The sequence below is a fragment of the Coregonus lavaretus genome (genome assembly GCF_964263955.1).
Source record: "Coregonus lavaretus genome assembly, chromosome: 22".
Classification (NCBI taxonomy): Eukaryota; Metazoa; Chordata; class Actinopteri; order Salmoniformes; family Salmonidae; genus Coregonus; species Coregonus lavaretus.
Window position 1 is genome coordinate 28,127,087 of NC_140009.1, and position 24,673 is coordinate 28,151,759.

The following is a 24,673-nucleotide window of genomic DNA, read 5'->3' on the forward strand; positions in this document are numbered from 1 at the left end:
CATTGATGCTTGGAACTCCTTTGACGCTCTGATCGTTGTGGGCAGTGTGCTAGACATCATGGTCTCAGAGCTTAGTGTGAGTACTCTCTCTGTCTCTCCTTTAGCTGCTTCATGTTTCCTTATCTCTTCCATCTTCAACTCTTTTCTTTACTTCAGGGAAACGTGATACATAGAAAATGCTTGCAATATAGGCCTACAAAACTATTTGTGTACAGTTATTCATTGTAACATCTCTGTTTAACAAACAAATAGCTTTATAATGCTCTTGTGTATGTTCTGTCATATACTAAATGATATCCTATGTATATTTTCTGTTTTCTTCTTGTCTCTGGTATCTCTGAAACTTCTCATCAATCTAGGGAGGAGACGAGGATATTGAAGTAAGACCACGACAGGGACACAATTCTCTCTCTCTTTCTCTCTTTTTCTCTCTTTCTCCCTCTCTATTTCTTTCTTTCTTTCTTTCTCTCTGTCTCTCTCTTTCTTTCTTTCTCTCTCTCTCTCTTTCTTTATCTCTGTCACTATCTGTCCCTCTCTCTCGCATTAGACATTTTTTTACATATTTCCTTTGTCTCTCAATGAATTGTGTGAAAACAAGCAACTGTTCCCTAAACCTCAGTATTTCTCTCCAGGCAATCGAGGCTGCAGCCAAAGCCGCAGCTGTAGCCGTACCCGGAGCTCCACCCGTGGCCAAGAAGGAAAGCGGAAAAGTGTCCATCACATTCTTTCGTTTGTTCCGAGTCTTGCGATTGGTCAAGCTGCTCAGCAAAGGGGAGGGCATTCGAACCCTCCTCTGGACTTTTGTCAAGTCCCTCCAGGTCAGTGCTATGTTCAAACAGATGCCAAGACAGACAGACATACATACACACTGGTGTATGATTTAGATTTTGTAAATAAAATGTATGTTTATACCTCCCCCTCTTTCACAGGCCTTACCATATGTCGGTCTACTTATTGCGATGATCTTCTTCATCTATGCTGTGATTGGCATGCAGGTGGGTCTCCTCCCATTCATTGTATCCCCTTCAAAAGTCTTTAAAATGCAGCTGGTGACAATATGCCCTATTCTCTAACCTTTTGCAGACGTTTGGAAAGATTGCTATAGATGACAACTCGCATATCAACAGGAACAACAACTTCCAGACCTTCTTCATGTCTGTCCTGCTGCTCTTCAGGTGAGTTTTGAAGGAAATAGAGAGAAATAGTAGATAGGTAGAAGCTTCCATTTCTTCTCTTATTTTTCCTCTCTTCTCTTCTCTTCAACCTTTCATCCCCCATTCTTTCCTCTCCTCTCCTCTTCCTCCTGTGTCTTCTTTCCTTTCCTCAGTCCTAACGTGTGTGCTCTTCCTGTAGGTGTGCCACCGGAGAGCAGTGGCAGGAGATCATGTTGGCAGCGTTGCCAGGGAGACCCTGTGACCCCGAGTCAGACTTTGAGCCCGGGGATGACAACATGTGCGGCAGCAACCTGGCCTACATCTACTTCATCAGTTTCTTCATGCTCTGCGCTTTCCTGGTGAGACAACTGTCTGTGAGAGGTGTCTTTTGCAAAAGAGAAATTCATCTCAATGAGACCAACTTGTATACATAAAGGTTCAATCAAAATATGTTGACTGCAGCCAATCTGAAGTAGACCAGCTGTGATTGATAAACTCTGTGTTACTCTTCTCAGATCATTAACTTGTTCATTGCTGTCATCATGGACAACTTTGAGTACCTGACCAGAGATTGGACTGTACTGGGTACTCATCACCTGGACGAGTTCAAACGAGTCTGGTCGGATTATGACCCAGAGGCCACGTAAGAGACCACTCTCTCTATCTCTTTTAGCTTTTTCTTTTAACATTGAAAAAGGATAAAAGGGATATGGTCTTTATTCAGGAAACCCCTTCTGTATGTCTGTCCTCTATCTTTCTTTTTCTCATTTCTCTCTTCTCATCCCTTTCCCCCATTTGGTCCTTTAATTGGGCTGTTTTTGTCTGTATTGCAGGGGTCGAATCAAACATATCGATGTGGTCACTATGCTGCGCAGGATCCAGCCACCCCTTGGTTTTGGCAAACTGTGCCCCCATCGTGTGGCCTGCAAGGTAGGGCAGATCACATTTTAATGTTAAAGGTTGAATAAATGAAATTATAATAAACGTATTAGGTTCTAATATTTATATAATTGAATGTTTGATATATGTCACATATTGTGCAGTGAGAATTATATCCTTTACATACATTTTTTATCAATCAAGGTCAGACTCCCACTTAAGATATGAAGACAGGCTACATCTCCTACAGTCCCTCTGTAACCAGACATACAAGCATGTCTAATCTAGTGAGACTATGATGAACTCACTCTGTCAGTGGAATTTACTCCCTCAGTCTTGGCTGGCTTCTCTTCCCCCTGCTAATCCAATTAAGACCCCCACCTCAATGCTCCACCTCCACTCCCCTCCTCCCTCCCTTCCTCTCTGACTATATTTCATCTGCTTGCTCGTCCTGTCAGAGGCTGGTTGCTATGAACGTGCCGCTGCTCAGTGACGGGACAGTCACCTTCAATGCCACCCTGTTTGCGCTAGTCAGAACCTCACTCAAGATCAAGACCGAGGGTCAGTTAGGTCACATACACACACAGACACAGAGTGTATCATTCACACATAATTATTTAGTGCAGTGGTGCTTGCGGCCTTTACTCCTGTGTTTTTAAAGGTCTTGTGTCTCGTCACTAGGGCCTGTTGACCAGGACAATGAGGAGCTCAGGGCCATCATTAAGAAGATATGGAAGCGCACTAAGCCCAAGCTCCTTGAAGAGGTCATTCCACCCCCTAGAGGTAAGCCACAGGAGGTGCCATTTCAGCCAACTAGACAGAGACTTATTAGCGTATAACCACGCAGACCACTCTAATGGTAGTTTATGCAGTTTCATGTTACAGAAATACAGGTTTCTTTCTGTATCTCCCTATTTTCTGTGTTTTTTCTCTTAGTTTGTCTCTATCACTTTCCCATTTGCCTCCTCCCTTTGTTTAAAATGTATTTTCTCCCTGTCCTCCTCTGTTACAATTCTTCCTGACTCAGGGGAAGAGGTGACTTGTGGGAAGTTCTATGCCAGCTTCCTGATCCAGGACTACTTTAAGAAGTTCCGCAAGAGGAAGGAGAGGGAGAGGAAGAAGAAGGGAAAGGACAAGAAAGACTCTCTCCAGGTATCCCAGTTACCTGGCAACACTTGTTGTTACTGTTTGGTGTCTTTGTGTGTGTGTTTGTGTATCACACTTTGTGTGTTTGTGTGTGTCAGGCAGGGCTCAGGTCACTGCAGGCACTGGCCCCAGAGTTGCATCTGGCCTTGGCAATGGAGGGAGAGGATGAGGAGGGTGTAGAGGGAGAGTTGGATGAAGAGTTCTTCAAGGTAAGTGATTGACTGTCGTTAGTGTATCAAAACAGTATCTACTGAAGTGATTTGTCTGTTCTCTGTATTTGACATCGCTCAAATAAGCAAATATCACATACAATAGGTAAGCATAATAAATGTTTATAATATTTACAACAAAAAACAGTTGACTGTATATTAAAGCAAATCTCTCTGTTTCCCCATCCCTCCAGAATGACAACGTTTTCGAAGATCCTGGCACCTCTGCCACAAATACTCCATCCACCACTCACATGCCAGCTGACATGGAGGAGGGCACCACCACTGTCTTCATGGAGCCCTTCGTCGAGCCCACAATATCCAGCGACGTGGTCACAGAACAGCCATTGACAGTCAGCGAGAAACCAGAATCAGCTCTCTCATCCTTTGATGTAGTGATGGAACAGCCCACAAGATCTGAGGCCCTCCCTCCACTAGAAGAAGCACCAGCCCCACCCCCGCCCCAACCAGCCCCAGCCGCATCACCACCAAAAGATCCATCCCCTCCCCAACCAGCACCAGCCGCAAACCCACCAAATGCCCCATCCCAACCTCAACCAGCCCCAGTTGCTTCTCCGCCACAGGTGGTTGCTCAATCCCCACCTCAAATAGTGTTAGCCCCACCAGAACCAGAGGCACCTCAAATAGTGTTAGAGGCAGCCCCTGCCCCACCTCAACCAGAGCCAGTGATGGAGGGAAGAGGAGGTGAAACTTCCACTAAACAGCAGGTGTACTACCCACAGTACCCAGTGGGCATGCCAACAAACAACGGGTGAGTGGAAAGGGGAGAGAAGAGGATCTGGGTTGAAGAGTCAGAGAGTGTGTGTGTATTCATAAGTGTTCCCTTTCCCTCAACTTCACAGGCATGTGTATCAAGAGCAACCTGCAGCATCCCTTATCCCGTCAGAGTACATGCAGAGTCCTACTCCTAACTTCACCAATGGGAGAGCTGCAGGAGTGCCCTACGCCAATGGAAACGGCATGAATGGGAACGTCTACAATGGCAGTATGAATGGAGGTAGCATGAATGGAGGTAGCGCCATCGGAAGTAGTATGAGTGGCTACACTGGCAATGGTTACAACGGAAATGGCTACAATGGAAACGGCTACAATGGCAATGGCAACGGTAATGGATTGGAGCAATATGTCCGGAGACGTGTTCTTCCTCCTACTCCTGCAGGTAATCATCACATCGTCACAGTCTTTCTCCTCAACACCAGTGGAATCAGTAGAAGTAGAAACACCCAGTGACAGTCTTAATACATTTCCATGTATTTTCCCTTCCAGGTCGTAAGCCGCCCTCCTTTAACATCCAGTGTCTGAGGGCACAGCATAGCGTGGATGACATCCCCATCCCTGGCACGTACGAGAGTAACTCACCCCCATGCAGATCCAGACTGGTAAGACACAGACACATGCAAAAGAATAGTCAACCAATGCTCACATGAATCAGAGAGACATTTTGATTTGGTACCAAATTTGGAATGTGGAATTGAAAGCTGTTGAATGTAATAATAGAAATCAAGATTTTACTCATTGTCCTTTTGGTGTTGTCCTCCATCCTCCTCCAGACCCTTGACTCCCGCCGCAGCAGTGTCTCCTCCATGTCCTCGGCCTCCTGGGCCAACAATGGAGGAGGACCTGCAGGGTCGACACCAGGAGCAGGGGTGTCAGCAGCATCATCAGCAGCAGCAAAGAGAGGGCGTCTGCTCTACGCCCCTCTGATGCTGGTGGATGAGGCCAGGGGCACCCAGCAGGTGTGGGGAGACAGGACCCAGGCCACCTCCAGTCTCCCTGCTATTGCAACCAGGCCCAGTGGCTGGTACCCTGGAGCCCCGACACTCCCTGTGCCCACGCCCCAGAACAGGAGCTACACCAATGGCAGGGTGCCCTCCCAGATCAGCCAGAGCCTCATAGAGAAGGGCAGTGCAGACAGCCTGGTGGAATCGGTAAGTGATGGATGAAATACGATGTCCTGATGAGAGTAAGATAAAAGTCCCAAGGCTACATACTGCTTAGGATATACGGTACTTCATCAGGGTAATAGTGAGTGGAGAAGTCAAGTGCACTACAAGCCTCAGTAATTCACCTCAAAAATAGCTTTCCTGCGGAATTTCTATGAATTTCAATTTCCCGAAGTTAGTCAGTGATTTACACCCCATGAAAGTTCCTCTATTAGAGTGTTTATGAATATTCAATAAACACTTGTATGCTGTAGGTGGTTGAGAGAGAGATTTGTGTTCACTGTTTCACAACACTCCTTACTCTCCCACAGATCCTGATATCGGAAGGCTTGGGCCTCTATGCAAGAGACCCAAAGTTTGTGAACTTCGCCAAGCGAGAGATCGCGGACGCATGTAACATGACCATTGATGAGATGGAGAACGCAGCTACAGACCTGCTGACCCGTTCGGCGGGCCAGCCAATAGGACGCTTCGAGGAGGAGCTGGCTGACGAGATGAACTGTGTGATTTCCTACTGAGACTAGAGAGAGGAAACGGAGAGGAAGGGAGGGAGGGAGGGGAGAGGGAGGGAGGGAGGGGAGAGGGAGGGAGGGAGGGGAGAGGGAGGGAGGGAGAGGGGGAGAGAGAGGGAGGGAGGGAGGGAGGGCAACGAGATAGAGCTTTGTCTCCATCAAAATGGGGTTAAGAATGATGCAGCAAGCTATTGATCTTAGAAAACTGTCAATGTCTCTTTGATCAGGGTATTTTTCTTTTCCAGATCTTCTCAGGTAATTTGTCTTTGTTGAAAGCATCAGTGTGTCTTGAACAAGAGTCTGAAATAACCAGACTAAATTTAACAGCATATACATAGAGCAACTATTGAGGTTTGGCCACAATACACTTTAAAAGTTATTCCAATGTAAGAGTGCACTGTACTATAGCCTTCCGAACGTGATTACAATTCTTATTCTGCTATGAAGTATTTATCGCTATTTCAAAAGCGGCATTTTTGCCTTGTATTTCTATTTTGTACTGAACTTGATTTGCTGTCACTTTATGTACCCCCAAATCATACAATCACCCTGCTAAGACCGTAGAAAAATATTAAAAGCAGGCATAAATCCAACAAATGAATAAACACCTTGTCTATTGTGCAAGTCAGCTCCAGTTGTAACCATAGATCATGAAACAGGGTTTGTGTGTGTCATGTCAGTTGCCCAATGAAGCATTAGCCTAGCATTAGCATTAGACATTTGAACCATGTCATTAATAATTATATAAACAGAAATGCCACAGAAGATTCTCATGACAGTCATCTTAATCTTCCTCAGTGAGAATTAGTATTTATGTACATATATGGTCAAGAGGAAAGCAACTTGTAAACGTAATAATAACAATTGTTAGTTTTGTTTTATTGTGACTGCTAATACTTTGAAATGTCAGGTATTTCTGTGTGTACATTAATAAAGTGTCATGTGTTTTTCTCAAAGTTGTAATGCAGTTCATTTAGTGAGTCTGGAATTCAGTCATTGCAGATAGTGGAGATGACTTTTATTAAATAACTGGTAAGAATGTAGTTATTTATAAACTGGTAAGCACTGTATATATCTAGATAATTATAGAGACTGTACAATTTCATGATTTTAAGGAACAAAAGAAACACATGAATTACATAATGACTCATTAGTGCATTGGCAGATGGAGAACATCTGTGCTTCCTTGGACCACTCCATTCTACATTTAGAAACTCCTCTTTAATTACCATGGCAACACTTGGCTTAGTGGCTGATTTTCAGGTGTTATTGTTTTTCAGCAAGGAAGATAAATAAAGACTTACAAGGCTGGCCATGGTCAGCGCCCACTTAAACTAGGCTACTGGAGTTCTTGTTTGATTTCTCACATCATGAGCAGCCTGAAAGGTGATACAAAAATACTGTATTATAAGCACATAGAATATAATTCAATAGGTGTATTAGGCTATTTTAGATCCGTTGTCTGGGATGTTGGTGTACGTGACAATAAAACAAAATGTTAGTAGGCTTAATAGTATCAAACAGTGTGAAATGGTTTATAGATGTATGAGCGTCAAACTGAAGCCCTGAAGCTTAGACTTGTTGGCAGTGCAGCTCGATTGTTTCTACAATATAATGTTGAAATGTAAAACCTGCCCAGTGCCCACCTAACCAACGTAGTAAAAGACGTATGCATGCACACATTGGTGTACTCTCTCTGTTATCCCTGTGGCAATCTCTGTAGTCCCCTAGAATAATGCAGCCATATGATTGGCCAAGCTGTCGAGCTCGTCATCACTCTATGTCCAATGACTTCTCTGACGTCTTTACGCTCCAGATGTCCTCGACGAGTTTGTGACGTAATACAGCTATTCCCATCTCTTTACCCTTGTCCCCCCGTGGGCTGTTTAGGATGTAACGCCTCCCTCCCTCCACCCCTCTGATCCTCTTATCTACAAGCAGGCGGCCAAGATGGATGTTGTGAACCAGGTAGGGCTCTGGGATGAAAATCAGCACTATCAGACATTGTTTTCATTTCATTTAAATATCTGATAAGCCATCATTTGGCATTCCTGCAGAATGCGCACTTTGACACAAGCGTTTTGGGGGGAAACAATATACCATCATTATAACAGGGGAGAGGGAACGCTGTAATTGTAAAGCGGCGGACGGTTAGTCTGAAATGCAGTGCTTTCAGTGGTCGTCTCATGTGAACGAATTGCCGAGCACTGAGCGCAAAACACCGCAATACAGGCGTGATAGATTGCATGTGGTTTAGCCAATTTTGCACCAGCAGTGGACTGGTGCAGTGGAGCGGTTGGCTCATAAATAGACCATGGTCCAAAAGTCCAAAGAATTGAACAAGATACTATGCGCAATTTGTCTTTAACAGCATTTCAAAACACGCAGACAAATAGGCTCAACACATCCTGGCTATTAGTTGAGGTGACAGCTATTGGTTGTAGGATAGCAGAGATAATTGCTCTGCACTGCATACAGTCACTGCTATTTAACTAATAGAATCGTTGACTGAATGTATTTTGAGGGGGTTATTTGTCTCTTAGTCTATCTATGAAGCCTATGTGGTCTGTGCAGAGTAGCCTATGTCAGAGGGTGGAAAGGAGAGTGTAAATCAAGAGGAATAGCGACTGACCCTATTTAATCAATACCGCAACATAGCGAGGATTATTATAGGCCTATCAATTTATGAGGGGCGGCAGACCGACCGGGGGTTAAAAGTAAAATATTCCGAGGTGAATCGATAGGCTATGGCTTCAGTGCGGCGCTCACAGACCGACACACCGCCTTCATTTGCGACTGATGTGTCGCATTCACCCGCACATGGCAAGGCTTTACAAATTATAGCAAAAACTAAGGGCCCACCCGGGTGACTCGAGATTTTCGTTCTGTCTTAATTCCTAGTAGAGTGCTTGTTTGTCAAGCGTTGGCGAACAGAGAAACATGTGGGATAAGCAGCTTTGTCTAATTCTAATACTGTCGGTCTCTCTCTCTCGCTCCCGCTCCCGCTCTCGCTCTGTCTCTCTTCCAATCTCTCTCGTCTCCCCTAAACGATGTGTGCTTTGTCACCCGGCCTGTCGCCCCCAAGTCAAATAATAAAATTACTGTCGCCTACTAGCCTTTTGTGATGACCATGCGAACAAATGACAGCATGAGAAAGATTATTGTATCACCGCTTCAGCTGCAAACTGTAGGGTAAAAACAGATATGCTGACAATTCATGTAGGCGACAGTAGGCATACACACTACAAACATTCAAAAGATCATTCGAGTCTGTCAGATAACCTGTGTGTCCTATTGATTGATTGTGCGCACGGCTTATGATTGTGATTTAATATGTTTAGAATCTAAGCTGTTCGACAAATTCTGAAGACAATGTTGATTGTTGATTTCTGTGTTGACAGTTGGTGGCCACCGGGCAGTTCACCATAATCAAACAGCCTTTAGGATTTATGAAAATCCTACAATGGGTAAGTTACCGTTTTCATACAATGTTTCATTATTTGGTTTATGATGGGAGTGAGCGTGTGAGATGTCATGGTAAGTGCGCGCACGTATCCTTTCTGCGCGCATGCGTGGGTGTGGAAGTCTACGGAGAGTATTACGTAGGACTATTGCACGCATACAATCTGACTGTGATGGTTTCAACCAATACACTTAAAAGCTATAAATGATAGGCCTATATATTATGCTATAGGTAGGCCCTGTTATAGTGATGTTGTGTCCCTGTACCGTGTCAGAACGTGTCCTTCTGTCACGCAGAGGTCAGAAAAAGCTACGTGAATCTTTGTGTTCGTGACGACAGACAAGCAGCGCGAGGGGAATGGAACTGCCCATCCTCCCACTCGCTGCTGCTACTCGGTCACCACCGGCAAGCAGGTCTCTTGAAAGTTCGACGTCGTTTCAGTGATACCGTGTTACTGTAATTCGATCATGGTCTGGTAACTGTAACAAATCTATGTTCAAACCATCCAGCCCACTATTTCTGTCTCCTCTCCTGTGGAGTTTGTTGTGTAGGCCTATCTGATTCACCAGATGGTTAACTCACAACACCTTAGCCTTTTGACCTGTAATCTATTTTGTGACCACCTCTCATGCATTTGGATGTAGTTACTATTGTTGCTTTTTTAGGAGTTGTGTAGTTGCTCCCTCTAAGGGCTAATCACAGTGTTGCCTTTTATTTTTCACTACAGTTTCATGTTTTGGAAGTGGCACATAACGATTAAGTATAGGCCTACACCTAACTTTAACCTGGGGAGTAGTGGCCATTGGCGTTGCTGCAGCATTGCCTGAAACAGGTGCTGTCCATGGTCAGGGGTTCTGAAATGTCAAATTGTTGGGTTTCAATTGAGTGCTATCCATGGTGCTGAATCTGAATCGCTGCTATAACCGCTATTTGCTTGTCTGTTTACCTTTACAATTCTTCATGTTACAAAGTCACCACAATGCTCTATATTATACATCTGGACTATTTGTTGTATTGTGCTGCAACATGACAATCTTTGATGGGCAATTCATGATGAATCTGTGATAAAGCGTTCCACACGCCAATGTCACAAAATGTACTTCAGATCCACATCAAGTTTCTTCATTCTTGATGTTCTCTTTTTTCTCTTTATTCAGTAACACAGTGTGACCCCTCTGCCAAAGTGTTTTGTGCCAAGGGCTAGATGTATTCCTCTATGTAGATTTCTACAAAGAGGAGTCTCATTGAATCTCACTGTCTCCCTCTCAGAATAATGATGTAAAGCAGAAATTACTGTAATAATTTGGACAAAATATGAATGTACTGTGTACTATGTACGTAATTTGTAATTAGGAACACCTCTCCAGTACATCTTTGCCACTTCTTTCTCAACTATTTGACATTACAGCATCAGAACTAGGACATGCTCTCTCACACACACACACACACACACACACACACACACACACACACACACACACACACACACACACACACACACACGCTGACAATACACAGTTATTAGTCACCACTGACTCACACACATTGTCGCTAAACAGATCAGATCAATGTATGCCCTCATTGAGGAAGGTAAAATAAATGACATCGCTTCCTTCCATGTTCCATTTTGACTCACTTTGGTAGAATGCCATGACGATTGGTTGATTGAAAGAATAGGATTAATTTATGAGAAGACACATACACCGACAAACAAAAAGCAACATCAGGATATTAACAGAAGATACCCAAACAATGTTCTACTCTAATTCACAGCAGGGCAGAATAACACAGGGCAGCAGAGACTGAGAGGACAGATCTGACAGCATGACTTTGTCTATAGTCCTTCCCCGGGGGACTGCTAGTGCTTGAACATCACATCACTGCTTCTCTGGGTCACATGGTTAACAAACCTCCATGGCTGCAGCAGCACACAGGCAGAAGACCAGAGCATTCTACCCATTTACAAGTCACATGTAGCTCCTAGGTTGCATTACATTCATTTACGATAGCCCTACCTAAAATCTCGGAAACCCGGAACAAAAATCTTGCGTAATTACATCAGATGCTCGATTATGTTCTGGGGGTAGATGTATAAGAAAATATACTAATGAGACTAGCGAAGTCTCCACCCCCCTAAACGGAAATTCTCAGCCAAACAACCCGCCCCACTTCCCAAAAACATTCAGCTTGAAATCATTGCTTGAAATCATTGCTTGAAATCCCCGCCCCCACTTTAAGCACCACCGTCACCCAATCCTGACACGTCCAACTAACCAGTGACGGAAAACCAAAGCACCGGAACTACTGTGGCTCATTAGTCGCCTCATCCAAGTCTTTTGACAGACCTTACCATACTATTTATGTTACGTAGTCTGTCCACGACAGATTAGCCTACCTATAATCATACGTCATGTCAGTTCATTCATATGGCAATACAGTACCTGTACAGTACACACACACCTTGCTGTTCCTGATTTTCAGTGTGTGTGTCTGATGGATTTGAAGGTCACATGGGTGTTTTTGGTTTGAATTATTAATCTTCTGAAAGCAGAAGTCCTAGGGTGTTGCCCTCTGTAGTAAAGCGAGATAAATGGCCTGTCATTAAACCCTAGATGCTTCTTATTTGTAGTATGTACGGAAAAATATATGTTTGTGATTTAGGATGCTCAACCCTGTTTTGTGTTTCTTTGAGCATGAATCGATGATGATACATGCCTGTGCTTGTAATCAGCTATGTATGTATGTATGTGTGTGTGTGGGTGTGTGTGTGTGTGAGAGAGAGAGAGAGAGAGAGAGAGAGAGAGAGAGAGAGAGAGAGAGAGAGAGAGAGAGAGAGAGAGAGAGAGAGAGAGAGAGAGAGAGAGAGAGAGAGAGAGAGAGAGAGAGAGAGAGAGAGAGAGAGAGAGAGAGAGAGAGAGAGAGAGAGAGAGAGAGAGAGTGTGTGCGTGTGTATGACTCATTGCTGTTGTACTCTCTCTTGGGAGCTGTGTGCTGACAAAGCCTAGTTTTGATTGATGATGGGAGACACATCGAAATCTCCCCAAACGAACCTAAAGCTGTAGAGAGAGTGGTTAACCACTGTGTCTACCATAACAACATCCTGCCCCAGGTTATGCTTGTGAAAGAGGGTTATTGTGTCTTACCCTGGGATTTACAGTTAACTGCTCAGTTTACATATTTGCTTTACTGATTCACTCAGTACATTGTTGTACTGTAAGACCAGTTTTCATACTGTGTGGTCAATACATTAACAGAGCTGGACTTCAATTGAACTATCTATTGAATTGATAATAATGTATCCCTCATCTGTAACAGTCTGGCCAGTACAGATGAACAGTTAATCAAATGGCTACCTGGACTATTTACATTGACCCCCTTTTTTTTATGCTGCTGCTACTCGCTGTTTATTATCTATGCAAAGTCACTTTACCCCTACCTATATGTACGTATGACCTCAATTACCTGAAATAACTCGTAACCCTGCACATTGACTCGGTACCAGTACCCACTCCTTATTGTTATTTTATTGTGTTATTTTTTAATACTTTAGTTTATTTAGCAAATATTTTCTCACTCTGCACCGTTCATTAAGGACTTGTAAGTAAGCATTTCACGGTAAGGTCTGCACCTGTTGTATTCGGCACATGTGAGAAATTAAATTTGATTTGATTTGAGTTTTCTATAAGTGGTTACAGGTGTTGCTCATCAAAGCTGCTGATTGTAGGAGTGTATATGGTAAGGAGTTTATATGTTAAACCTTTTCAGACTTATTGCCAGGGCTCCCTGCCCACTCCCCTGCCCCTAGCTTAGAGGAGATGTGATTGGTTGAAGCTGTTAGTTCCATCACACTTTGGGTTATTGCCAAACTCTGCGGCAGAAAGAAGCTTGAGAGCATACATAGAGTACTTACATGTTGATGGCTAGACTTGTGGTCCTACAACGTCCATTTATGCTCATGTATCAATCAATGTCTTAACTTCAGTTATCCATTTACCCAAGTTTATTTAGGAATACCTGTGGTTTCAGTCTTGTCTGAATCAGCTATCAAATCTGATAAGCAGGTATTTATAAACAACGCTGATTCTAACTCAGAGAGTGTGTGTACTCATGTTTTTTTTGTTGGGGGGGGGAGATCAGCTTTAATATTGCAGATAGATTGTGGCTTCCATCAATGTAATTGTCTGCATCATTTCCGATCCCCCATATATATATATTTTTAATATACAGTACCAGTCAAAAGTTTGGACACACCTACTCATTCAAGGGTTTTTCTTTATTTTGACTATTTTCTACATTGTAGAATAGTGAAGACATCAAAACTATGAAATAATACATATGGAATCATGTAGTAACCAGAAAAGTGTTAAACAGATCTAAATATATTTTATATTTGAGATTCTTCAAATAGCCACCCTTTGCCTTGATGACAGCTTTGCACGCTCTTGGCATTCTCTCAACCAGCTTCACATGGAATGCTTTTCCAATGGTCTTGAACGAGTTCCCACATATGCTGAACACTTGTTGGCTGCTTTTCCTTCACTCTATCACGTTTCAGGAGAAGACCCAGATGCAGACAGTGTCGAAGTAACAAACGTTTATTACAAAAACAGGGGGAAGGCAAACGACAGGTCAAGGGCAGGCAGAGGTCAATAATCCAGGGTGGTGTGACAAGGTACAGAACGTCAGGCAGGCTCAGGGTCAGGGCAGGCAGAATGGTCAAAACAGAGAAAACTAGAAAACAGGAACTTGAAAAAGACAGGAGCAAGGGGAAAAACGCTGGAAGGCTTGACAAAACAAAACGAACTGGCAACAGACAAACAGAGAACACAGGTATAAATATACTGGGGAATATGGGCGACACCTGGAGGGGAGTGGAGACGATCACAAAGACAGGTGAAACAGATAGGGTTGTGACACACTCTGCCGTCCGACTCATCCCAAACCATCTCAATTGGGTTGAGGTCGGGGGATTGTGGAGGCCAGGTCATCTGATGCAGCACTCCATCACTCTCCTTCTTGGTAAACTAGCCCTTACAAAGCCTGGAGGTGTGTTGGGTCATTGTCCTGTTGAAAAACAAATCATAGTCCCACTAAGCCCACACCAGATGGGATGGCGTATCGCTGCAGAATGCTGTGGTAGCCATGCTGGTTAAGTGTGCCTTGAATTCTAAATAAATCACAGACAGTGTCACCAGCAAAGCACCCCCACACCATAACACCTCCTCCTCCATGCTTTACGGTGGGAACTACACATGCGGAGATCATCCGTTCACCCACACCACATCTCACAAAGACACTGTGGTTGGAACCAAAAATCTCAAATTTGGACCAGACCAAAGGACAGATTTCCACCGGTCTAATGTCCATTGCTCTAGTTTCTTGGCCCAAGCAGGTCTCTTCTTCTTCTTGGTGTCCTTTAGTAGTGGTTTCTTTACAGCAATTCGACCATGAAGGTCTGATTCACACAGTCCCCTCTGAACAGTTGATGTTGAGATGTGTCTGTGACTTGAACTCTGTGAAGCATTTATTTGGGCTGCAACTTATCCTCTGCAGCAGAGGTAAATCTGGGTCTTCCATTCTGTGGCGGTCCTCATGAGGGCCAGTTTCTTCATAGTGCTTGATGGTTTTTGCGACTGCACTTGAAGAAACGTTCAAAGTTCTTAAATGTTCCGTATTGACTGACCTTCATGTCTTAAAGTAATGATGGAGTCTCGTTTCTCTTTGCTTATTTGAGCTGTTCTTGCCATAATATGGACTTGGTCTTTTACCAAATAGGGCTATCTTCTGTATACCTCCCCTACCTTGTCACAACACAACTGATTGGCTCAAATGCATTAAGAAGGAAAGAAATTACACAAATTAACTTTTAAGAAGGCACACCTGTTAATTGAAATGCATTCCAGGTGACTACCTCATGAAGCTGGTTGAGAGAATGCAAATTAGTGTGCAAAGCTGTCATCAAGGCAAAGGGTGGCTATTTGTCATGACTTCCTCCAAGGCTGCCTCCTCTCCTTGTTCGGGCAGGCTTCGGCGTTCGTCGTCACCGGCCTTCTAGCCACTGCCGCTCCTCATCTCATCATTCCATTTGTTTTGTCTTGTTTATTACACACACCTGGTTCATATCCCCTCATCAGTACATATATATATACAGTGGCTTGCGAAAGTATTCACCCCCCTTGGCATTTTTCCTCTTTTGTTGCCTTACAACCTGGAATTAAAATGGATTTTTGGGGGGTTTGTATCATTTGATTTACACAACATGCCTACCATTTTGAGGATGCAAAATATTTTTTCTTGTGAAACAAACAAGAAATAAGACAAAAAAACAGAACTTGAGCGTGCATAACTATTCACCCCCCCCAAGTCAATACTTTGTAGAGCCACCTTTTGCAGCAATTACTGCTGCAAGTTTCTTTGGGTATGTCTCTATTAGCTTGGCACATCTAACCACTGGGATTTTTGCCCATTCTTCAAGGCAAAACTGCTCCAGCTCCTTCAAGTTGGATGGGTTCCGCTGGTGTACAGCAATCTTTAAGTCATACCACAGATTCTCAATTGGATTGAGGTCTGGGCTTTGACTAGGCCATTCCAATACATTTAAATGTTTCCCTTAAACCACTTGAGTGTTGCTTTAGCAGTATGCTTAGGGTCATTGTTCTGCTGGAAGGTGAACCTCCGTCCCAGTCTGAAATCTCTGGAAGACTGAAACAGGTTTCCCTGTATTTAGCGGCATCCATTATTCCTTCAATTCTGACCAGTTTCCCAGTTCCTGCTGATGGAAAACATCCCCACAGCATGACGCTGCCACCACCATGCTTCACTGTGGGGATGGTGTCCTTGGGGTGATGAGAGCCAAACATAGTGTTTTCCTTGATGGACAAAAATATCAATTTTAGTCTCATCTGACCAGAGTACCTTCTTCCATATGTTTGGGGAGTCTCCCACATGCCTTTTGGCGAACACCAAACGTGTTTGCTTATTTCTTTCTTTTAGCAATTGCTTTTTCTGGCCACTCTTCCGTAAAGCCCAGCTCTGTGGAGTGTATGGCTTAAAGTGGTCCTATGGACGGATACTTCAATCTCCGCTGTGGAGCTTTGCAGCTCCTTCAGGGTTATCTTTGGTCTCTTTGTTGCCTCTCTGATTAATGCCCTCCTTGCCTGGTCCGTGAGTTTTGGTTGGCGGCCCTCTCTTGGCAGGTTTGTTGTGGTGCCATATTCTTTCAATTTTTTTATAATGGATTTAATGTTGCTCCGTGGGATGTTCAACGTTTCGGATACATTATTTATTTTTTAGAATTTTTTGAAAAAAGTTATTTTTTTTATTTCACTTCACCAATTTGGACTATTTTGTGTATGTCCATTACATGAAATCCATATAAAAATCAATTTAAATTACAGGTTGTAATGCAACAAAATAGGAAAAATGCCATGGGGGATGAATACTTTTGCAAGGCACTGTAAGTGTTCCCTCTGCCCCCTTGTCTTTGTGTGTGATTGTTTATTGTCGAGGAGAGAGAAGCTCGGTGGAGCTCCGTGTATTTTGTATCGCCGGGAATATTCCCTGTGTGCTTTGTATTTTCTAGTGCGCCTGTTTTGCGCACTGAGGTGTTTTTACGCATTACTGCGTAATTCTGTGGTTCAGAATAAATCCTGTTATTCTGTGATGTACCCTCCTGTGCCTGACTCCTTCAAAATTACCTCATCACACTATTTGAAGAATCTCAAATATAAAATATATTTTCATTTGTTTAACACTTTTTTGGTTACTACATGATTCCATATGTGTTATTACATTTTCCCCCCAATTTTTTAAAAGCAATTTTGGTCTTTAATGCAGGGCCGACAGACAAGTTCCTTTGCTTTTATGCATGTGTGCTTGTGTTTGTGCATGTTTGAATAGTGGTAGTGAATTTATGTGAGAGCACTGCAACATTTACCATGTCAGTGGGAACCTCCCTGTGCCCCCTCCCCCCTCTATGCTCAATGTTGCCAATAGCGTTACCATAGTATCTGACACTGTGTGCAGCCTGCCTCTGTCTCTCTTTCTTCAACATCTTTCCATCATTCCTTTGCCCTTTTTTTTTACCTCAACCTCTTGTTAGTGAAACCGTAGTCAAATTGGTAACACTTAACATTAAGGTATATGTTATGAAGGATTTATAAAGGGTTTACAAGTAGTTAGATTAAACACATAACATATTGGTTGAAATGTTGTGCTGCACCAGCAATAATAACAGCAATAACGGTGCAGTAATGCTTGTTGCAACCAGCAAATCAGTGTAAACAGACAATGCATCTTAATAAACCAGGCCTTGAAGTTCTTGTTTGTTGCAGATCAAGGAAAAGGATGATCATCTATGTTACTGTGTATGTGAGACTAGCTAAAAACTTACAAGAGGATCATTTGGCATATGTTGTGAACTTAGAGTAACTATGTTGAAAGATGTGGGAGAGCTAACTAGCCTGGTGCTAGATCTGCATGTTCTTCATACAAAAAGTCCTCCTTTCATCTTTCATGCATGCCTATATCCAATCTGTTTTGTTTTTCATGATCATCCCCTCCCCTCACACTCCTCTCCAATCATTATTAAAACCTGTTAATAAGGAGAGGAAGTGGAGGAGGTGTGACTGTGTTAGTGCTGTAGATATAAAGGAGAGAGAATAATTTCTGTGTACCATGTGTACAGTTTTTCATCAATAGAGGAGTGTGGATGAATCTGTGTATATTTGAAGGCTTGGTGAAGCCATGTTGAAATATATTATGACTATTTAGAGCAATGTATTCCAGAGTATGAGAGCAGATTGGTATACAGATAGGTGTGTGTGTATTTGTGCGTGTGTGTATTTGCGCAGCTGCGCACACATGCGTCCATGCCTGTGTGTGTGTGTGTGTGTGTGTGTGTACAGTAGCCCTGTGCAGCGTCCTTTAGTGACAGATGGAGGAGGACCTCCGTCAGATTAATAGCCGGATTTTCCATCCAATCGGATCTGGCCTGCAGGGAAGGGAGGGTGTGGTAAAAATAGCTGGCAGTCTATTCTCCGATGTGTGAGAGTGTGTCTATGTGCACGCTCGTGTGTGTGTAAGAGAGTAGATAAGCGTTCACGTGCACAAGCGCTGGGTTACAGTACTGTAGTACTGTAGGACTGTAGCCTGGTACATAGAGGAGATCATAACTTATTTGGTCCAACAGATAGGACATCCATATCAACCAAACATGTTGTTTTACATTTATTGTATTTTCTTTATACAAAAGTGCACAACTTTAGGTGTCAGAGTAACCATGGCAACAGGTGTAGCTCTGTAACGTGGCGATATAACCGCATTGATTTGCACTCTGGGTGCCTTTGTCAACAGCCTGCTGTGATTGGTGGAACATTGGAGTGCAGAAGACACAGCAGGTGGTGAAATTGTTCCGCCCCTTCTCTTTCACTTCCCTTTTACTTCGACGTGCTGTTTCTAACTCTTCTCATCTTCTCTTCCTCTCTCTGTATCTTTCAGATCTTTGCTATCTTTGCTTTTTCGACATGCGGCAGCTACTCTGGCATGTTCAAGATGAGTGTGGAGTGTAAAAACCGGTCAGAGAGTGACCTGAGCATTGAGGTGAAGTTTGAGTATCCATTCAGGTCAGTATGCCTAATCAGTCACACATAACCCCCTGAACCCGCACAAATATGGTTTGTCTGTCATTTTTACAGTACCACTGGGCTGCAAACGTCAGGGGTGGAACATTAATCTATATTAAACTATGTTAACCCAATTTGATGTCTCTCTTCCTCTCTCTCTCTCTCTGTCTACCATCTTCTCTGTCTTTCTATGTCCCTTGTCCTTGCCAGGCTACATCAGGTGTACTTCGATGCCCCAACCTGTAAGGGGGAAAGCCCTGAGCGTCTGTTCCTGATCGGAGACTACTCCTCCTCAGCTGAGTTCTTTGTCACCGTCGGTGTCTTCTCCTTCCTCTACTCCATGGCAGCCCTTTCTGTGTACGTTTTCATTCTGGAGAAATACCGTGAAGGCTGCAAGGGAGCCCAGATTGTGAGTTTGTCTTTCGCTCTTCTTGTATCTAGTAGGCATATTCCATACCATATTCCACTACCTCTGCTACTATTACTAATATCCTAGTAATGATAATGATGATAATGATAATGATAATGATGATGATGATGATGAGATTGATTACGTTTCTGATGAGGACTTTCAGATTGATGATGATGAATATGTATGTTGCTAATGCTTTATAACTTGATGCTCCTCAGGACTTCGTCGTGACGTCTGTGTTCACCTTCTTCTGGCTGGTGGCTTCTTCTGCCTGGGCTAAAGGTCTGTCGGATGTGAAGGCAGCCACTGACCCAGACAAGGTCGTCTTACTGATCGAGGCCTGCGACGAACCGGAGAACCGCTGCCGTGAAGTCCACGACCCCGTGGTCTCTGGTCTCAACACATCTGTGGTACGTTTTTCAGGAATTCATTTCTAATGGTGTGTTTAGTAAAAGGATATGACAGAAAAACCCTGTACTACAACATATTGACTTCTTCTTCTTCTTTTTCCAATTCACCCCCCAGGCTTTTGGCTTCCTGAACCTGATCCTGTGGGGAGGAAACCTGTGGTTTGTGTTCAAGGAGACCGGCTGGATGGCAGCCTTCGGAGGCACATATGCACCTTCCCAGGAGAAGGCGCCTGCTCCAGAGTCCTTTGGCCAGGAAGGCTATGGGCAAGAGGGCTACGCACAGCAGGGGGACGCCTATGCCGGCACCCAGGGAGGCTACCAGCCCGACTATGGCCAGGGCGGCTACACCGAGGGAGGCGGAGACTATCAGCAGGGGGGATACGAACAGCAGCCCACCTCCTTCGCCAATCAAATGTGAGCTGGTCCACCCTACAGCAGCTGGAAGATGGTGAGTGTCAGTGCATATGATGGAGCAACACTGAGAATACAGAGTTAAACGACTGTGAGAAATACTGTAATAATGTTACTCTTCCAAAGGGAATGCAGACTGTGGCTTTATGACATCATCATAAGCTTTATGTATACATTAGTTGTCATTTCTCTCTCTCTCTTTCTCTCTCTCTCTGTCTCTCTCGCTCTCTCTCTCTCTCTCTCCAGGGCCACCATGTGATTTGGGTGTGTGGTGCCTGACCACCATCCACAATTCCACACTCCTCTGTTTGTCTGTTTGTGCATCTGTGAGTTGACAAGAGGAGGGAGGGATGGAAGAAGGTGGGGTCTTGGGAGGGGAATTTAGCAACACCGTGTCCATTTGGGTTATTTTGGTGAGGGGGAAATGGGTCCTTACTGTAACATGCTGTTTCTTCTGTTGATGTGTTTAACTCTAGAAGACAACAGGGGATTGTCCGTTTGATCATATGAGGAAAAACTTGAATACAATATTTTAGAAAACTACAAAGATCTATCTTATATGGGAATAAGACTTAAATGAAGGACAATAATGGTAGTAATATTTAACTTGGGAGAATGTATTTGTCTGTGCTGTGTAAATATCAACATATTAATATATAAATATATGTACACAGTTGAATAATTGTGTGCTCCATATTAGTTGTTATACAACAGATGTAGAGCACAGAGTTATTCAATTGTATTTACTTCAGTTCTGTTTAGGTCACAGTTCAACCCTCGTCGTTCTCTAATATTTATGTTGTGTGTTTATTTTATTTCTCTATATCCTTTTTTTCCCTCAATTTTTATGTTTTTGTTTCTTCGTTTTCAGAATAGAGTTCCATCTTTCCTATTTTCTCACTGTGCTTTTTTATTTGTTCAACATTACTGAGTGAGTTTGAAGGGATAGAGCGGAATAGACGTGATGGCAAAGGATGAAGCCAAAAAAGAAAGCAAAAAGAATGATGAATTCAGAGAGCGAGTAGAGAAGAATGAGAGATGTGTTAGCAGTGATTTATGTGTTTAACATAGGTTACATTCATTACAACTTGTGTTCATTGTCTTTTATATTTTTCATCGAAATATTACTCAAGCAATGACTTACAGTCGTATGAAAAAGTTTGGGCACCCCTGACAATTTCCATGATTTCCATTTATAAATAATTGGGTGTTTGGATCAGCAATTTCATTTTGATCTCTCAAATAACTGATGGACACAGTAATATTTCAGTAGTGAAATTAGGTTTATTGGATTAACAGAACATGTTCAATATGCATCAAAATGGTGCATAGATTTGGGCACCCCAACAGAAAAATCACATCAATATATAGTAGAGCCTCCTTTTGCTAAAATAACAGCCTCTAGACGCTTCCTATAGCCTCTAATGAGTGTCTGGATTCTGTATGAAGGTATTTTGGAACATTCCTCCTTACAAAACATCTCCACTTCAGTTAGGTTTGATGGTTGCCGAGCATGGACAGCCCGCTTCAAATCATCCCACAGATTCTCAATGATATTCAGGTCTGGGGACTGGGATGGCCATTCCAGAACATTGTACTTGTTCCTCTGCATAAATGCCCGGGTAGATTTTGAGCAGTGTTTTGGGTCGTTGTCTTGTTGAAATATCCAGCCCCGGCGTAACTTCAACTTTGTGACTGATTCTTCAACATTATTCCCAAGAATCTGCTGATATTGAGTGGAATCCATGCGACCCTCAACTTTAACAAGATTCCCAGTACCGGCACTGGCCACACAGCCCCACAGCATGATGGAACCCCCACCAAATTTTACTGTGGGTAGCAAGTGTTTTTCTTGGAACGCAGTGTTCTTTTGCCGCCATGCATAACGCCCCTCGTTATGACCAAATAACTCAAGCTTTGTTTCATCAGTCCACAGCACCTTATTTTAAAATGAAGCTGGCTTGTCCAAATGTGCGTTTGCATACCTCAAGCGACTCTGTTTGTGGCGTGTGTGCAGAAAAGGCATCTTCCGCATCACTCTCCCGTACAGCTTCTCCTTGTGCAAAGTGCACTGAATTGTTGAACGATGCACAGTGACACCATCTGCAGCAAGATGATGTTGTAGGTCTTTGGAGGTGGTCTGTGGGCTGTTTTTGACCGTTCTCACCATCCTTCGCCTTTGCCTCTCCGATATTTTACTTGGCCTGCCACTTCTGGCCTTAACAAGAACTGTGCCTGTGGTCTTCCATTTCCTCACTATGTTCCTCACAGTGGACACTGACAGCTTACATCTCTGCGATAGCTTTTTGTAGCCTTCCCCTAAACCATAATGTTGAACAATCTTTGTTTTCAGGTCATTTGAGAGTTGCTTTGAGGCCCCCATGTTGCCACTCTTCAGAGGAGAGTCAAAGAGAACGACAACTTGCAATTGGCCACCTTAAATACCTTTTCTCATGATTGGATGCACTTGTCTATGAAGTTCAAGGCTTAATGAGCTCACCAAACCAATTGTGTGTTCCAATTAATCAGTGCTAAGTAGTTACAGGTATTCAAATCAACAGAATGCAGACATTTTTGCATAGCCTATTTTTCACATCTGATTTAATTTCATACAACTTAATATTGCTACACTAAAAATCTTTGTCTGGACAATATCCCAGTACTCAGCTTTTATTAGAAAATGAATGGCATGCCACTGTGATCATTTTCTGTGACGACAGAGTAAATTATTATGCAGCCTCAGAGGGGTGCCCAAACTTTTTCATATGACTGTAGCTATGTTTGTTCCAGAGAATCTCTTAAAAGCTGAAATGTAAAAAGTCCTAAATGCATCTAGGATAATGAAAATGTAGTTAGCATGGTAGCAATTGGTATTTTGCTAATATTATGCTGTTCCTAAAAACTGCTGTACGTAGTGTGCTATCAACGCTCTTATTTAGAGATGATTTGAGGTTGTGAATCAGGGAAGCCAATTGATGTTAAGGGGCATCGTGTTTTTATTTATTTGGATTGTAATGTAGTTTAGAAATCGGCATCCGACAAATTTGGTCCAGAACCCATTCCTGTTTTTATATAGTCTAGGGATGAGTCATCAGACAGAGTTAGTCATCATGTTTAATCACCATTTCTAATGCTCATCTGATCAAAAAGCATGCAAATATTTACACAGAACTAAATCAGTATGGCACAATTTGCGCCGTTTTCAAGACCATACACAAGCCATAGGAAATACTTACAGTACTTTTAACATATTAATTTAGCCAACTGAGGTGTTCTGAACAGTATCGTATTTCCAATATAAAAAAATAAATCCTGCATCCCCTTTACTCTCAAAACAAAGGTTTTGCATGTCTGACTCCTGGACTTGAAGCAGCCTGGAACAAAATTGAAGGGGGAAAAGCAAGTGGCAAATAAGTGTTACAGCATATTAACTAATATGATGTATGTTTGGCTCATCATAAGGTGACAGCACAGAGCAGCTCCGCTATATTTCACACAAAGCACAGAGAGTACACGTGCTACAACAATCAGGTTGGCCTACCTGCTGTACTGCCAATCCTCTGTTTGGATAGAAGAAAAACTGTATTGCCAAAAGGTAAGAGGACAGGCGTGTGTGTCTGGAGCGATAGATTTTGCTTCCACAGTTATCATCACAACGGAAACTGATATTGTTTTTCATTCATATTATTCCATTATGCAGTTTTGGATTCTTTCATTTTTTGAATCCGTTTTTTTTTTTATCAGGCGGTGTAGAGGCACCTGACTTTCTCTCTCTTCCTCTGTGTTCTCTCTCTCTTTCTATCTCTCTTTACCTCACTCTCTCTTTTCCTCTCTCTCTGTAGTTCTTATAAATATGCTCAATGAAAACCATATACTCTGTTGTTAGTGGTGAATGATGTCTTGTGATACTCTTTATGCCTTTGGATAGTGCTGTGTTTATTGTGTATGATGTATTCTTATAAGTATTTATGATAATGACAATTCAGAAGAAAAATAAATATCTATTGTATTCTTATTCTATGGAATCCATGTGAAACAAAATCAAATAAACTTGAAATTATTCTGTTGAAGGTTAAATGTCTTGTCTATGTCTCTAATCTTGTAGATCATATGTATTGTTTATGCTGTACTATGTGCTGATGTTCAGTAGTGCCCGGAGCTCGCTATGAGGTTCATTGAGGGTATAAGGTAGGCAGGCCTACTTCTAGGCTAGTCTACATCGCATGGCACACCTCACCAACGTCTATACACATGCAGTTCTGCTGATTCTATTCCACATGCAGTCCTGCTGCTTTGCCACATGATGGCATGATATCTCTGTTTTCCAGAATTCTACAGTTGAAAAGCAATTAATTTTTTTCATAATCAGGGTTGGTAAAATATTCAAAGCATTTTAATATGGTTTAAAAAATCTAAAATGTTTGAATAAATACAGGAATAATTGTAAATCGTCCAATACTTGGGTTTAATGAACAATCAATAAAAAACAC

The 24,673-nt window shown here is 42.8% G+C and overlaps 1 protein-coding gene and 1 pseudogene across 2 annotated transcripts in view; both read left to right on the forward strand.

Moving 5' to 3' along the window:
• LOC311149905 (voltage-dependent L-type calcium channel subunit alpha-1D-like) overlaps positions 1-5,870 on the forward strand; it is a 29,194-nt pseudogene extending 23,324 nt beyond the window's left edge. Inside the window, exons 30-45 of the transcript in view lie at positions 1-74; positions 649-818; positions 930-995; positions 1,084-1,175; positions 1,354-1,513; positions 1,670-1,797; positions 1,988-2,084; positions 2,492-2,594; positions 2,715-2,816; positions 3,061-3,185; positions 3,278-3,388; positions 3,583-4,160; positions 4,252-4,568; positions 4,676-4,788; positions 4,960-5,337; positions 5,664-5,870. The exon at positions 1-74 is cut by the window's left edge and continues 8 nt beyond it. The product of the transcript in view is annotated as a voltage-dependent L-type calcium channel subunit alpha-1D-like (transcript). The remainder of the gene's footprint in view (positions 75-648; positions 819-929; positions 996-1,083; positions 1,176-1,353; positions 1,514-1,669; positions 1,798-1,987; positions 2,085-2,491; positions 2,595-2,714; positions 2,817-3,060; positions 3,186-3,277; positions 3,389-3,582; positions 4,161-4,251; positions 4,569-4,675; positions 4,789-4,959; positions 5,338-5,663) is intronic.
• A 1,920-nt stretch (positions 5,871-7,790) lies between these two features.
• LOC311149733 (synaptophysin-like) lies at positions 7,791-24,256 on the forward strand. The gene is made up of 7 exons (XM_084186943.1): positions 7,791-7,832; positions 9,266-9,331; positions 18,826-18,950; positions 19,161-19,359; positions 19,581-19,772; positions 19,888-20,220; positions 20,430-24,256. The coding sequence occupies exons 1-6, from the start codon at positions 7,815-7,817 to the stop codon at positions 20,188-20,190; spliced, it is 903 nt and encodes a 300-aa protein (XP_084043069.1). The 5' UTR covers positions 7,791-7,814; the 3' UTR covers positions 20,191-20,220; positions 20,430-24,256.
• The last annotated feature ends 417 nt before the right edge of the window (positions 24,257-24,673 follow it).

Excerpts from the sequence above, each read along its gene's own strand:
- LOC311149733 (XM_084186943.1), top strand. Across the intron at positions 19,360-19,580 it reads GCTGCAAGGGAGCCCAGATT|GACTTCGTCGTGACGTCTGT; the intron begins GTGAGTTTGTCT and ends GATGCTCCTCAG. Across the intron at positions 19,773-19,887 it reads CTGGTCTCAACACATCTGTG|GCTTTTGGCTTCCTGAACCT; the intron begins GTACGTTTTTCA and ends TTCACCCCCCAG.